This window comes from Lipophrys pholis (assembly GCF_963383615.2).
Source record: "Lipophrys pholis genome assembly, chromosome: 12".
Classification (NCBI taxonomy): Eukaryota; Metazoa; Chordata; class Actinopteri; order Blenniiformes; family Blenniidae; genus Lipophrys; species Lipophrys pholis.
The window spans coordinates 24,459,710-24,476,519 of record NC_137641.1 but is presented as its reverse complement, the minus strand read 5'-3'; the positions used below and the strand labels follow the sequence as shown (position 1 = coordinate 24,476,519).

The 16,810-nt window shown below is 41.3% G+C and overlaps 1 protein-coding gene across 1 annotated transcript in view; it reads left to right on the top strand.

Annotated features, from left to right (window-relative positions):
* The window catches only part of cwc27 (CWC27 spliceosome associated cyclophilin), a 34,635-nt gene that overhangs the window by 12,759 nt on the left and 5,066 nt on the right, over positions 1–16,810 (top strand). The window contains exons 11-13 of the mRNA XM_080476892.1: positions 6,207–6,310; positions 16,051–16,160; positions 16,356–16,459. Of these exons, the coding sequence (XP_080333018.1) occupies positions 6,207–6,310; positions 16,051–16,160; positions 16,356–16,459 (318 nt within the window). The remainder of the gene's footprint in view (positions 1–6,206; positions 6,311–16,050; positions 16,161–16,355; positions 16,460–16,810) is intronic.

The window sequence follows — 16,810 nt, the reverse complement described above, 5'->3', positions numbered from 1 at the left end:
GTGGAAGGCTGAAAAGTCTAGTACAGCAACCCAATGATCTTCAGCCTCCTTTGAGTTGCCCCTTTGGAGCTCGGACACAAAATTACATGTAGACATTTAATAGTTTATTTTTTTAATACTTTAACAGTATTTTGTAGGAACTCTTTTCTTGCAGTTCCAGGTGACAATTGAAGGATTTATCAATATTTGTTAAAATAAATTAGATTTCTTATTAATCAATTAAATTCAGTGGTTACATTTATAGCACCTATAGATGGATGCATGGATAGATATCTAGCTATTCGGTTGTTTATTCATTTATTTTGCAATCTCTTGAGCGGTCCTTCATCGCCGTCTTTCAGTTTGGACGCCAGTTCAGCTATCCAACATGTAGTTATCTCTCTAACCAGTTAGGCTATCTAAGTTGCTTATTTTAAGAGTGTGTTTTTGTTATTGTTATTAACAGCTAAAAGCATTCATTAAAATATAAAATCTTATGTTGAAGTTGAAAGTGAAGCATGAACTAGGCAATATACAAACACACCATATGTTGATAAGCTGTGGTGTCTTAATTTGAAAGGTTTTAATGGATGAAAGGAGGGTATTAACTTCTGATATAGTCAGATGAGGCAGATGGAGCGCTCCAAAAGAGGAACCTTGGCCTGCTACAGGGGGTAATATGTTAGCCTGGATCACTCTGCAAAGTCATGCAAATTCCTGTGTTGAGGTTGGACTCCTCCATTCCAGCTCACAGTTCTCCTTGGCTTTTGACCAAGCCATGGAGTGCCCCCCGAGGGGAGTTCACCCAGCCATCTTGTTATTCTTGCACATTCATCCACATCACTTGTTCAGTCGTTAGCCTGGATTGAATCCACTATCGCAGGGAAAAGCCACTGCCGCCATCCCTGTGGTGTACTTACACTAGGACTTGGGTGTTAAATTCTTCTTTTAAACATTCATTTGACTTGTTGCAATCATGCTGTGGCCGTAATTCCCCCTTTTAAACTATTTTGAAGGCTGGATGAAAGTAGAGAGAGATCCTAAAAAGGCAAATAGGCCTGCTTGTACATTTTGGAAAACTCTTGAATTTTTGATGAACCATACAGTCATCACAGTACTATTTTTAAGGTTGTCGAATTCCTGTGTCAGCCTCAGACTCCTGCCAGACACTGAAGTATTAAATGCAAGGTTTTGAATCATGAGAGAGTTCTTGGTTTTCTGCCAATCACTTCATATGCTTTCTTTATGAAAAGTTAATCATCCACAGCTCTCTGGTTTTCACATTTTTTGAATTTTCTGAACGAGTGACAGTAGCTGGCAGCCTGCAAATAGACCAGGGCTACAAGGAGTCCTAAAAGGGGATTCAAAATGTATTTAGCTTTGCCAGTTTAGTTCTGTTTATCTGGCAACAAGTGACAACAGATGAGTGGCTCTCAGATCTCTGATTGGACTCTGTGTCCTCTCTGCTTTTGGCACCATGAAAACCCCATTGAATATAAGGATCAGGGGGCAGATGGCCAATTTCTTCTCTGCAGTTGTTGCCAAAAGAGTGGAACAGATAGTTACAATTAGAAAAAAAAAAAACACTTCTCGTACCATCTGAGTCATCTCTGCAGGTTTTTACGATTTCTAAGGAGACTCTTATGTAGCTGAAGCTTAACAAAGACGTCTCTTAGAGATGATTCTGTAGCAGAAATCGGCTGAGAAGACATTTCATTCAACTATAATTTGGTTTGGTGTTCATGCACGTAAAACTGCAGATATCTTTCTTTGTAGCTGAAACTCTACTGAGGTGTTTTATTTTTATTGTTTTTTTTGTTTGTTTTTTTTTTATTGCTGAAGCTCATCAGGAACATTTCTGCAGTGAAGTAATTTCTGAAGTTGAAACTCGGCGGAGACATCCCGACAGTTGAGTCTCAACAGAGACGTTGCTATAATTTTTGCAGCGGAAACTTTGCAGACACAGTGGCGTACAAAGGTCCTGACAATTAAGCAGAGCACATATTTTGATAACAGAACATTATCCATCCTCTCATCTTCTACTCCCACTTCATCCTGAGCGGGGTCGCAGGGAAAAGGCAGCATATTCTGTGTAATTACAACAACAGGTTATGACCTGGTGACGTGTTCATACTTGGCAGATTTGGGAGATTAAAAATATGGTCTGCACAATTGCTCTGCGCACGTGGTTCATTTGTGGCCACCCGAACTTTGAGAGGCAAGAAACGAAGGAAACACTGAACTGCTTTTCAACAAGCTCTGCTGAGGTTCGATTAAGGTCTCAGTGCAGCAAGCAGACCGAAGACCTTTCAAGAATCAAACTTGGGATGCGACAGGCGTCGTAAATGCTATTTTCTTGGAACTCCTTTTTGTTGATAAGCACAAGTAACAACTTTCTGTTTCTCTTTTCTTTTCTTTTTTTTTTAATCCCTTTTGCATCTAGGTGAGCTACCAGTTCATAAGAACCATACCACAATCATCCCCACTCAGTGCACTCAATGCATTACAGACTTTTACATTTTTAGCTTTTGGTTAAAATCCTACAATTAATGCACAGTTTCGCCTCTGAAATTTGCAAAATCCTAGTGTTATGAGAATAACATACCAGAAGGCGAATTAGAAATGTTTGCAGGTTCTGACAATGAGGCCGTGTTCCTTGTGACATTCTGGAAATCACCAAATCAAAAGCAAATGAAACGTGAAGCATGTTTGTTTTAATCAATCCAGTCAAAGTGTATAGGACTGATATAATTTGTAGTGTTGCGTTGTGAGGGTCTCGGGAGGAATTTGCCGAGCCTCAAGGTGTGTCTCAACAGATGTTATTGGGGCTTTTCCTGTCCTCTCTGGCCTTCTTCTTGTTCTTGCCCCCACCAACCCCCCCTGTGGGGCTGATTGTTCGACTGTTACCTTGAATACATCTCTTGTTTTCCGAATGGCAGCGTGTCAAGGCAGGCAGAAAATGATCAGTCAGTCCAAAGTGTTGTGAGAATTGAAGTGTAAGAAAAAACCTCTTGGTGACCTGGATGATGTTAGAGCCTTAAGTCATGATTGTTACTTGACTTTTTAATTGTGTCAAAACACACGTTCCGACAATAAACACTACAATCATAGAGCGTTTGTGTTTTTTTTAAAAGCAATAATCCAGTCCGGTATCTACTTGCGGCCCCGGTTCTTCTTTTGTGTGCTTTCTTTTGGCGTGCCAGGCCTCACATGAAATTGCTTTCTGCTATCCTGCGAGCACTAATAAAGGGGAACTCCACTGGTTATTACACTTACAGCTCAACTGACTAGTCAGAATCTGTCAGCAAGTCCATCACTACAGCAGACAAATCTGTAACAGAAATCTAGGATTGGGCGCTTTGACTATTTCTTTACGTCCTCTGTCTTTAATTAATATAGCTATTTATTTGTATCTGTTGTTAGCATCCATTTAGTGACGGCCCAAAGCTCATGACCGTTGGTAAGGGTATCGATGTTGACAGATCTTTGCCGTTCTGTTCTGCTCCATCTTTGTCTTCAGTGGCGTTAGGCACGTGGAACGCAGAAAATTACAAAGACAGCTTAAGTGTGGACTCAGTGTTCTTGTTATTTTGACCACCTACCGCAGTAATTACATATTTTCGAAACAGAACATAAAGTGGTTATGTTTAGTTTACGTGCATATCCATTTTCGTTTTTCAACTCTTTTTTTTTTCTGTGCAGTTTCACCAGATCTTTCAGGCTTCACCGCTTCATCTTGTGGGGCCTCGACTGGTTGCTGCAGCCTTTAAATTATTGTGTTTTTCTGCCCACCTATGGTTGTTCACATCTGTGTCACATTACAAAGCTCGACATGGAAATGTGTGTTTTAAAAAAAAACAAAACAAAAAAAGAAGGTTGTTGTCATTGCTTCTAGACAGAACTGAGCAGGCGACTTCCTCAGACACACCGAGTCTGGCTCTGCCAACATCGTCTGCTCGCTGCAATTCAATTTGGATTCAGCTGCAACGATTTTTCCTCAGGAACATAGACGACTGGCAACTGTATGTCTGACTGGTTCCTGATGTGTATCCTCAGAAGAACCAGCGAAGCTAACGAGGAAGAAACGTTACATCCAGTCAGACACAGCTGTTAACATTTGAAAAAAAGGTACTTAACAGTTGAGTTTGACGCTTTGGTGCTCCGCAACTGATAATGTCTGTGAATTAAACAAATCAATATCAGTTTAAAACAGAAAAGCCTAAATTGCAGATTAAAAAAGAAAGAAAAGGATATAAACAAATGTCAGTCTAGAGAAGCGGTTGTAAGAAACAAAAGCAGCCATTGTTTGGTCTGGAGGTACCGCACATGTTTCTAGGCCAGGGGCCCAGACTGTGTAGCTTACCTGCGCTTTGTGGCTCCGCAAGTGAATGGGATGAAAACAGAGCTGTCAGGCCGTACAAAAATATTATCTTTTCCTAACATAACATATCTGCTGCGCAACTGGCAGTAGTCTCCGTCGTATGAAAGGGAACAATAATCAGCACTGCTGGCCTTGTATGAGCGGGGCTTTGGGCCACCTGCCAATAGGGACACGACTTTGAGCCAAGGAAGCAAGTATGTGCCTTGGCCTGTCATCCTTTTGAGAGGTTTTCTAAAAGTGGCTGGTCATGAGCAATTCCTGTAATACATGTTGTAGTACGCAGGAAGTATGAAGTTTTTTGTTTTTTTTTAATAATTATTATTATTGCTTTTGCCATTGACAGCGTTGTAATTTACCTGTCACAACATTTTTGTAGATGTTCTCTCACATGTGTCATTGTTGTACTTATTTTTGAATTGGGATTTGTTAGGCTTCACTTGGAACTTGACTTTAGACTCTTTGGCCTTCATAGTGTTGTAGGTGGGACCTTTTATGCTGAACTTATTGGGTATGACTGCGGATATACTTTGGTACACTCCTGATTTATTTTAAATTTTTTGGACACAGGACTATCAAAACGAAATTCTAACAGCTCAGTGATAAAACTTAAAACAAGTTTGTGAATGTGCGTGCCTCCTGCGCGTTCAGGTTTTTCACAAATCAAAGAATTTGCAACAGATTTCACACGGTTTGGTTTGTTACAAACTGCAGTTTCAGATTGAGAAACTTGAATACTATTACGGCTTTAATCACAAACTTTAGTGTGAAAAGCCACATTTTTATTTGACAACACAATCCTGGATTAGTATTATGACGTTTTTGCAGTTCATTACAAACAAAACCAAAATTCCAAATATTTTAATCTGTAACGCTCTTCTCCCAGAATGTAAAGCGGGTCTTCATCCAATATGGCGGCCACGCAGATACGTCAGCACCAATAGGCAGTGACAGTGAAGTCTGTTTATAAATGCCTATGATATCAATTCATTGTGTGACTGAGAACGTTAAACGAGTCAAACCACTAAGAAACAATTTCAAACAACTTTCAGCATAAATGTCTTCTGTTACAGAGGAATCTTGGTGTCTTACTATGACGGTAAAGGCATTGTGCCATTGACATCCACGCACGTCTGAGACACAAAAGCAAACACCTTTTTCCAAACTCCTGTTCCAGACTAACCTAACTTTTTTTGGCAGCTGGTGTAACCATCAGATGTGGGTCTCGGTGTTAGATCTTGTACACTGGCTGTGCCTGCATGCTTTGCTTTGGGGATCTGACTCTCAAACTCAACTGAGACTGGCTGCATCCTGACATGCTGTGCTAATGTGTGCTGTCTGTGACTGACTGTGTAAAGTCTTTTCCATCGATGACGGCTGATTTTAAACATTATGCGTGCTGAGAGGGTGAGCCAATGATTGTGCTTGGACGTGGCTCCCGTGTCTCGGTCACCAGGCCTGTGACTGCCTAGAGTGTGACTTGACTCTCGGATTGACTGAACGTCACTCATGATATCCTGGACTCGGGATGTGCTTTGATGACTTCCTGGCCTTGACTCCGGACATGACTTCAGACTTGTGGCGCGGGTCTATGGACTTATCGGTGTTGAGGCACTTATGATTTGTTCCCTGTGAAACTGCTCTTGAAAATTTTTTCTGCCTTGTTTCATGCCATTATAAAGTAATTGTGGAAATTGATTGACTTTGGCGACCAAGATCTTAAGACCTGATTGAATACCTTGACTTGGGAGTTGTTTGCTTTGATTTGTCTTTTTCACAACATGTTGATATACGACTTGAGATGTATGTTTAGTCTGAGTCCTTCACCCTCAGTCTTTTCTGTCCGCAGTGAGGAATTACGGAAAGAAGCACGGCAGCTGAAGAAGGAGCTCCAGGCCATAAAGCAAAGGAAAGAAGAAGTTTCAAAACCTGCAGCAGAAGAAGCCAAGGAGGGTAAGTGTGCTGCTTTTATTCGCCCCTGCTCCTGAATGTGTGGTAGTGGTGCTCATTATACTGTAAATTTACTGCCGGTTGATGATATATTGTGCCTCACCACAACTAGGTGCCTTTTTTAATGATGTTTTAAAAAGTATTCCTTCGCTGCTCGAGCTCTAAGTGTGAACCGAGAAGCTAGGAGGGTGGTCCGTGCTACATTCTCTGCTAATGGACACTAAGAGAGGCAGCCCTCTGATTTTGTCAATTAGTTGCAGACTTCTATTTGTTTTTGCCCTCAAGGGCCTGCATTTTTGTGTTAAAGTGTTCTGAAAATTGCACGGGTAGAAATTGTCCAGTGGCCGCCGTAGTAGTGCATCAAACCTTTCGTGTGTTTGTTAGTTTGGAGCTTTTGGCTCAAGCGCCTCTGTAAAAAAAAAAAAAAGAAAAAACCTGCCCCCACGTCTCCTCGGGTCTTCACCACACTGCAGTCTGTCATAATGTCGTCAATCTTCGGATTTTTGCTGATGCCGAAACACATTTTTGAAAATTTCAAAAACCACTCAGGCGCAGAGGTTAGCCTGAGGGTGTGTGTGTGTGTGTGTGTGTGTGTGTGTGTGTCTGTCTGTGTGTGTGTGTGTTGTGTAACACAACAATACAGTTTGCAGGGGGCTCCAGCCTCACCATGGGATCACCAGCAGCCAGAAATTTACAGAGAACCGTAATGAGCTTCTGTTGCTCAAATACTGCTTTTGTCTCCGCAAACACTCAACGGTTTGTGTTTTTAAGTTTTTGTGTGTTTTCTCTGCACTCTTTTGACTTGGGATAAAATTTTAGGCGAAGGAGAAGAAAATACACGTTCCACATTGTACGTTGAATACCACCACCAACTAGGATTCCACTGCTGTCTCAGACTTACTGTGGCGCTCTTGGTGATATCTGCATAGAGTTGAGCTCTTTCCACCAACATTCAGGAAAAGGTCTTCTAAAAGATCGAGTTATATACTCGGGATTTGAGTCAGTAACAGCTCTGCATTGTTCTACCAAGTGGCAGCTCGCCTAAGTTCCTCCATTATCTCACAAGGTATTCGAATCCTGCCAGGAACCTTCGTTTTGTGCTTCACTGGCAGCTTCGCCAGAGGCAGGGAGTTTCTTTTAAGAGTTGCTCATTACACTTCTGTGTTGGAAGCGAAAGTTAATTCCATTAGATGGAATTCGTAGATGTCATGTGCCAGTGGCCACTGCAGGGGAGACGGATGTCTGCTCAAATGCGGTAAATCTCAGGAGCGCCGCTCCGCCGCAGACGAACACCGTGGAGAAGTTTGATCTCATCCCGCTGTTAGAACTCTGCGGCAATTGGAGACACCCATGAACCACATTATTTGTTGTGCCAACTCACTGGCTATAATGCATTGCCCCTAAACAGAACCGTTGCACTAAGGCAGCTAACCCGAATCCTTAAACGTAGGTGGAATTGTGCCCTTCGTTTTGACCCGGCAAGGGAAAAGGGTTCCCAGCTTTCAGACCCCACAAACTGAGTGAGGCCCTGTTTACACAACAACATTTGAAAGTGAAGTGAAAACGGTAAACTGTCATTGCGCTTTGGCTGTTTGTTTACACAGCATTGATGATGCGAATCTCTTAGAGACAGTACTTTTTAAAATAAATAAATAAATAACTAGTGAAACTAATGACCTGGTATGCAAACCACCGTGTTTCTGAGTGTGTGATGATCGTTCAAAGCATTTTTACAGACATGTTGATTGTTCTCAAGCTGAAAAAGTTTGACTTCTTTCCTTGGAGTCTTTTTGTTTGGGTATTTTTGCTTTTCTCCTCTATTGATATCAGTCAACTTGTTTGGTTTGTTTGTTGCTTCTGATTCAGTGTATTACCATTGAGTAGCTGTAGGTGGTAGATGTGTGGCGTAATGAGGAATTTCTGACACTGTCAGAAAGTTATTGAAGGATTTGTTGACGTTGATGTCGTCACGATTGCTCATCTTCCTGTCCGTCTGGCCCCGGGAGTGTATTAGTGTAACTTTGTGACCCTATAAAGGGAATGAAGCAAAGGTATACACGTATAGTCGTCCCTGCTTGATGGAGATATTGCATTAATTTGCGATCTTTAAACTCAACCATAACTATTTCCTGTCCATGACTAAGGTCACACACAAAAACGGACACACATACTAGGTTTCTTTTCATGCAGACATACTCTAAACTCAGCCATTACTACAGCTTACCCTAACAATGTCCTTACCTAGTGTAATTCAAAAACTTGCCCTTACCTCAAAATTTCACGACGGTTGACCATTTCACTATGTTAACAAATTTAGACCCCTGCATCGCACGCATGCACGAATGTGCGCACACGCAATCAAGTTTTTCAATGTCTGACAGCTTCAATAAGCAGTTGTTTTCATTCCAAAACAATCAGCCACTAAATAAGTTGGTTATTATTAATTTCGTGACTTATTTAGATCTTGTTTTAAAAAAAAAAAGTCTGACATCTTAATGTGTTTGTGTTTAACAGTCCAAACCCGCCTACATATTCATTTTAGTATCAACATCGCTGACAAAAAGCAGTAAATATTATTATTTAAAATGCTGCGACCAAACAAGTTGTTTGATGTATTTCATTTCATCCAGAAAATTGATTCATCAGCTAATTGTCGCAGCTTTGAAAGCTTGAATGCAGATATTTGAGTGGTGGACAAATCAATACAACTTAGCCTCTAAGTGGTTTTTTTTGTTTGTTTTTTGTTTCGTCATAATATTATATAGGTACACAGACACCGAGTATTGATGCTTAATAATATATTTGATATTTACCGGTACAAACAGAATTTATGACCGGTTTTTACCACAGTGTTGGCCAGACAGTCCGAAAGTGTTTTTTTTTTTTCTGAAGGAAAAAAAAAAATTGTAAATCACTGTAAATATTCTAGCAATACTCAGCGTTTAGAAAAAATGTTTAGGATTGCAAAAAAGTTTTATCCTGACGTAAGTATTGTGATAATGTGGCATCATGGGCTCATGGGCCTCTATAATATAGTCAAGCCTTCGCACTATATTTGAATATAATATATGTGCTTTACTTAACGTAAACATAAACATGTACTGAAGTACATTAATGACACTTTTTTCATGCAAAGATGTGAGGCATTTAAGACACATTGGGAAACTATAGCACAGTAAATTAAATCAGTGTCTTTGTTGGTGTGTTAAACTTAAAATCACAAACTAAAGGAACACGTGTGCTGACTTTAGTGTTTTGGCACTTTTCTGTATGTTTAGTATGAAACTATAGTTTGGATTGTTCTTTCCAATGCATGTCTATGGGTGATCTGTACATGATGACGTCTACTGATGCTCTGCATGTGAGCTGTTAAAGGATATAGCAGTAAGTACTTCTGATGGTCATCATGGCTTATGTTTATGGATAATTGTAAGATCTACCAACAGGGCAGTAGTGTCTACTGATATCTTTGAGTGAGGAATTTATGCTATAAATGTTAAATATAACATCAACAGATGCTTCGTATGTGATGGTTGCAGGGAGCATTAGGAAATTGTACTATCCAGGGATAGCCGAGTGTATGTGTGGGTCGTTTAGGGGATTTTGGTAAAACTCGGTGCCGGCTAGTAATGTGTTGTTTTTTTGTTTTTTTTAATTCAGCACATTTTGTTATCTTTAAGAGTGCTCGATCGTGTGTTGAACAAATCAAAGTGCAACAAATCAAGTCTGAACATCAACAGTAAAAAGAAAAGATGTTCTCCTTATTCAAGGCGACTTTGTGAACTGCACTTTTCAAGTACAACTTTTCAGTTTTTGCTTTTTTCGGTGCATGCCATGCCCTTTTCTTTTTTTTTCTTCTTTTTTTTAAATACAGATGACTGGTGCTCAAAAATGTCCTTGAATATGTCTGAAAATCCCTGCCAAAAGTAGACATTGTCGGTAAGGTTTCTTTTAATTGAATGACTGAAGGGAAATGTTAATGACATGTCACTACTTTAGATTCTAAGCACAACATTGATTGCATGAATATTTTATTCAAAAATATGAATGAAAGCCTCTCAAGTGCTTAAATTTAAAATAACACTAAAGGCATATGAAATTAAAAAAAAACACTGAATAAACAAGTTGGTTGATTTGGCATTACCAAGTAGCTGTTTATAGCAGTGATTTAAGCTGTTGTATGCAAGCAACATAAAACCAATCAGCTGTCTTGAGATATGTCATCATCATGTCAACATATCCAGGATATTGCTATTTTTGTGAACCATTCAATATGGACGGGCAATGCCAGAAAATTCTAGCCAAAAGTTTACATGTGAGATGCTTAAGAGTAAATTGTAACTCCAGAAAATAATTTAGATCACACTCTACCCCTCTGTTGTCTGATATGTACTTATAATTTGAACGCCGACCTCACTGATTGTCTATTTTTCCTATGATAATATGCCAATCCTGATGATGTGATCCTCCATCATTCCCTTGTTAACCAGCAGCTGACTTTTATGACTACCATGTGCCTGACGTTACACTTGATTGGAGGGAAAAGCAAATTGTCTCCTGCGCTAACGCACATACTGCAGTTCATCAGCATCGCATCAGTTTTCATCGCATGAATTATAGCATGTTCCCGTCGTGTGGATTTCTCTTTCTTGGCATGACCGCAGCGCAGACGAGCCAAAAATAAGAGAGCCATTCTGAAACCACTGTCCATTTAATACAAGCTCGAAATGATGTGGCAACCAGTCCTCATCCCACTCAGATTGTGTGTGTGTGTGTGTGTGTGTGTGTGTGTGTGTGTGTGTGTGTGTGTGTGTGTGTGTGTGTGTGTGTGTGTGTGTGTGTGTGTGTGTGTGTGTGTGTGTGTGTGTGTGTGTGTGTGTGTGTGTGTGTGTGTGTGTGTGTGTGTGTGTGTGTGTGTGTGTGTGTGTGTGTGTGTGTGTGTGTGTGTGTGTGTGTGTGTGTGTGTGTGTGTGTGTGTGTGTGTGTGTGTGTGTGTGTGTGTGTGGTGTTTTATTACACTTGTCAGTCATGTTGATTTAGAGGACATGTTTCAGCGGAGGGATATTTGAAATGCCAATTATTGTGATTAAGATTAACATGTTATTTCGGCTGCTCAGTATATCATCTGTCCCGCTCAGCTGTTTCCACACGACGCTACTGGGGTATTTTCATAAGCTCAAGCTGACAAAATCATTTTTGATGTGCCTTTGATTGATGTTCAGCTGTAATGTTGCCTCACAGCTTGGCGCCGTGCTGCTTTGACTTCTTCTTAAGGACTGTTGATAGTTTAACAGAAAGAAGGTGAAGCTTTTATCCCATTGGAAGACGGGGGGGGGGGGGGGGGGTTGTCACCCACAACATCCCTCGGTTGCTACAACATCGGCGGCATGATTTGTAGCCCCGGAGAGCTCAGGTGACAGGAGATGGGAGGAATGTAGTTACAAAAGGCCATCAAACTTGAGGATAGTAGTTAGTGACAACAGCTGGAGAAAGGTGATGTGTGCTCCTCGCTCAGGACCTCCAGGGCATCATCAGTCAGCATCCAGCATGTCACAGACTGCAGGGGGGAGGCAGAGAGGGAGAAGTGACTGGGGGAGAGATAGAAGGGGGATCACTTGCTGGTCTCATAAATCAAGGGGAGAAAGGGTGCCCCTCAAGCAGCACAACAGACTTCCTTATTGACACCAAGGGGAGTCGGCGAAAGTGGGGCACTTGGATTTCCAGGGCTGTGCTTGGAAATTCCGGTGATTGCCGAGTATTCGGAGTTTTCGAGTTAAAAGCCCCGAGAAACGAGAGTAATTGCATGGTTTTCTTAAGTAACAGTCCGCCTGAACACCCCGTGGGACTGAATCGTTCAGTCGTTGAGTTACAATTTCTCCTGAAATGAACTTTTTATTTTTTCTCTCTCTCAGGCAGGGATCAGCGCCGACTAAAATGTCCTGCAAGAGATGTAACATGACAACAATTGTACCATTCCTGCACATCATTGCGTTGCAGAACCTCGATTCATAAAATAAATACTGTGTTTTGATGCCCATAAATTAAGCTGAATGCAGATAGTCTTGAACGAAACAAAAGCTGGTGAAGTTTCCCCTTTGTTTGTTTTACATCTAGAAAAATGGCTTTGTCTTAATACAACCTCCTAAAGACCCAGAATTTTGCCATTTCCAGGCACTTGATGCTTATGGCTCACACGGTGAGTCTTTATTTTCCTATGCAGGTCTGATGCAGATGTCAGCTCCACAACTGACTCCTTATATTGTCAAAAACAGCAGTTATTAATCAAAATCCAGGACTTTATTGAATCATGTAGGCAGTGTGGAAAATGCCAGCACAGTAGATAGTGCTGTGTAACCACAGTAGATAACCCGAGGTTACTCTATTAACACAGTCTGTTCTGGTGTTGATGACATTGTTGCCTCCTGGCTGAATATTGCTGCAAAAACAGCTTCTTGTGAAATTGTTGCTTCCTAGAAATTCTTCCTATTAACTCTGAAGTAAAGCAATAAAGTATGAAACAACAGATTCATTGTAGTTTCAGATGGAGAAGAGCTGCCTTCTGTCATTTGGTTCATAATGTGCTGAAATCATTGAATTTACAAATGCGTTTCTCTAAAAAGAAGATATTTAATGTGTTTTGAATAATTGATTTTGTCGGGAGCAGTGGCGTCCTGGAGGTCTGGTAAGTGAGCTTTCAACAGGAAGTTCACTGCTCTGATTTCCGCTGCTGATCAGTGCCTTTCCACCCAAAGCACTCGGTCTCTATCAGGAAGAGCAGTGAAACTTGTACCAATTCTAATAGAATCACCTGTGGAGACCCTGGAAGGGAGCCAGAAACTCGGCATAGCAATGTATTGAATAGGAAATACAATTTGTGTAAGAGTAAGAACAAACACTTTACTTTTGACTAATTCAAAGGATCTGACGTTTTTACAATAAAATAAACACTTTGTCCTGTTGGTTTAGATAAAACCTTGATGACCTCAGTCAAACTCTATTGATGAATTCAACAAATTTTCTTCTCCAGAACCACGACACCATTATGAGTCTCCTCACCAACTCAAGTCCTCGAAATTTCTTTGAAAACGGCTGGATGGATTCTATAACACAAGACACACAGATTGGCTTGGTGTGGATTTATGATCGATTTTGTGTGAACAGAATGACGGATGAACTTACAAGGTGAACAAAAAAGGGACTGTCCAAGGTTTCCGTGTCTCTTCGAGTCAATAAATTATTGAAATTCACGTGTTTCATTTTTCTTGGCAAAGCCAGTCTTGTCTGTGTAAGTAGCTTTTCACCAGGCTTTTCTTTGTCCGTAGCTTTACTTTTCCGCTCTCTTGTTTAATGTTTTTGCATCTGTGGACCCGTTATCTGTCCACAGCGAAGTCCTCGAGACTTTGCTGCCCCTGATAAACGGCTGCATAAGTAAACGCGCATTAACAGTAAGTTGTCGTCCAGCTCTGGCCTGAAGGGCAGGCAGTGGACTTGTAGTGTTTTCACTGTTACATCATTTATTTGGTGCAGCTGAATGTGTCAGAGCATCCAGTCAGAGGTGGCACCGCTTGGCCAGCGAGGTGTGTGTGTGTGTGTGTGTGTGTGTGTGTGTGTGTGTGTGTGTGTGTGTGTGTGTGTGTGTGTGTGTGTGTGTGTGTGTGTGTGTGTGTGTGTGTGTGTGTGTGTGTGTGTGTGTGTGTGTGTGTGTGTGTGTGTGTGTGTGTGTGTGTGTGTGTGTGTGACATCACATTTTGTTGTGGAAAGAAGGCGCTCCAGCGGCCCGACAGACTGTGCTTACTGTCTGCCACTCGGTGACTTCACAGCCTGCGCGTCTGAGCCCGGAGATTTACAGAAGCACATTAACCGCATGAGACACGGCGATGTCAGCGCGCCGATTGTCCCCACATGCGCCAATTCACCGTGAGGGAATTTTTCACACGTACGGCAGGGAATGACGGTGTCATGGGGGGGGGGGGGGGGGGGAAATGTTGCCCGTGTCGCTGTGTAACCTGTGACTTTACTCTCACAGACTCATTCTTGCGTTGCATAAGTCTACTTCAGTTTGGCCATTGGCTTTTTATATTGCTGCTATTTTTAATACGATATTATCTGCCAATACCTTTTTTTTTTTTTTTTTAGTTTGACCATAAACTGACGGCACTTGCACAACAGATTTTCATCTTGGCGGTCTCAAAGCACTTAGCTTTCAATCTCATTCACATACGCTAATGGCAACAGCTGCTATCCAAGGCACTCACTTCAGAGGGGGCCAATTTGCAGCTTTAGTGTTTAGTAGTGGTGCAGGAGGAGTCAGAAATTAAACCGTCAATCCTGCGATTTAAGGCCGACCTGCTCAGCCAGCTGAGCTGCGGCAGCAGCAGTCAAGTGTTTTGGTCAATAAACTGATGGGATGTCACAGGTACTTAATACTGCCAGAGTTTTCGGCTTACTGTGATTAAAGATTCATAAGAACATTGACAAACACGAGAGACTGATTTTATTTATTTTTTTACTGTTAAAAATGCTTCTGTTTTGATGGTGTCTTTGTTGTCTCACCCATGTTGGGATGCCTCTTAACACGCAAACTGTAATTCAAAATTGCAGTAAAAAACCAGTTCCAAAATACTCACATTAGTTATAACATTTATGCAGCAGCAGCAAGAGGTTGTCCAAAAACTAAACATGGTCATTCCCATGTACAAAAAACATTATCTAACCTCAAATGCATTTGTGCATGCATCGGTCTATTTTGGCTGCTTCTTCCACAGTTCAGAGAGAACATGTAAACTCCAAAAAGCCCCCCCCCCCCCCCCCCCCCCCCCCATACTAACACTCGAATCTTCTTGCGATCTCCTCCACCACTGTGCAGACCTGCACATAAACCATGATACACATTTTTCTTTGAAGCAAAACAGATTGCAAGCGTATAAAGGTCTTCACAGTCATTTCATTCACGCCAGTTAAAAGACCTTCACATCAGGTTAAATGCAGCACACACATGCTTGTTTTCGCTCTGAGAATGAAATAGGTCGCTCCTGCCCCACAGCAATCATTTACATAATGTAGGTCACCTGTGAGCAAGATTAAATGAGAGGTTACTGGGTCGAGCCACCGCTCCACTACATCTTAGAGAAGGTGAAGCGGCAGCGGTGAGGTGTTCACGCAGGGCAACTCGGTGCGAGATGAGAACGCGGCCTCGTCTTTTCACATTTTTCTTATCATCGTGTTCTCATCATGTTATGTACAGCAGCAACTGTCGCAGCTTGACAAGCTTCACTTCCTTTTATCTTTTCCCTCTGATCATGTTCTGCTCATTTTCTGACCTCATCTGTCAAAGGCCGGTAACAGAAAACCTGAGCGTGGGGCGAAAAAAAAATATGTTTACGATGGTTTAGTGCATTTTTCCAAGAAAAAGTGAGAGCGTTTTTTGGGGGGTTTTTTTATGAAAAAACTGTCTGAAGAGCTCCAGCTGAGTAGCCTAAATGAGATCTTACTGTTGTAGCTGTAAATGGGCTTCAAATTCTTTTGAAGGCGCCGCAGCAAAAAAAAACTTATTGAAGTTCACTTGAGTTTCTTTTAAAAACCAAAACGTTTCAAATTGTTATCTTGTTTGTACATTTTTATAGTTATAAAAGCATGAAGAGGGCAACCTTTGTTGGTGGGTTTTATAATAAAGTAGGCAACATCACTGGAGGAATTTGATGTAATATCGGTTTAGTTTTGCTTTATTTTCTCTCTCTTATCAGAGGATAAGAAGCCATCCAATGAGGCCGTGGCTGAATATCTGGAGGGCCGAAAGAAGTACGAAGACGTCAGGAAACAGAAACTGAAGAAAGGTTCCACCAGAGAGGCACAGGTAAAACTACTCAATTTGTCATCATCATTTATTTGAATATGAAATCTACTTTGTTTTTGTACATTAATTATATCAAACTATAATGTTGAGCAATTTTTGAAAATGGATTCTTTGCTCAGTTTTTCTGCATTAGGGAGATGAACCTGTATGATTGTATGATATTTTCTACATTAACGTGTGTGTTTGTCATGGCAGACAATGGCTCTGCTCGATCGCTTTAAGTCCAAGCTGTCATCGGCCATCACCGAAAGTCCAGAGGAAGATGTGGAGGAGCTCGCAGAGGACGATGATAAAGGATGGTCAGTGAGACTTTAAATATTTCATCATTTCAACTCTCTGTCAGGTTCAATCAGTCGGTGACCGGCTGCAGGGGAACCACTTCATACAGTATAGCAGGTAGAAGCCATCCATCCACAATCCAATAACAATATGGATCGCAAAGAAACCCATACATCCGACACCCGATAAATTTACAGGATTGGTTAAATCTCATTGACACGATTCACTGTGCTGAGTGTTCAGCCGCTATGAGCAGCATATAAATGCTTCGCAGTCCCATTTTCCTGGAGAGTTCATTAATCAGGTGATGAACTAACATGCTGTTTTGTGGACGATGAACTCGTAGCGAGACATAGTTGGCTCGAAGTGGC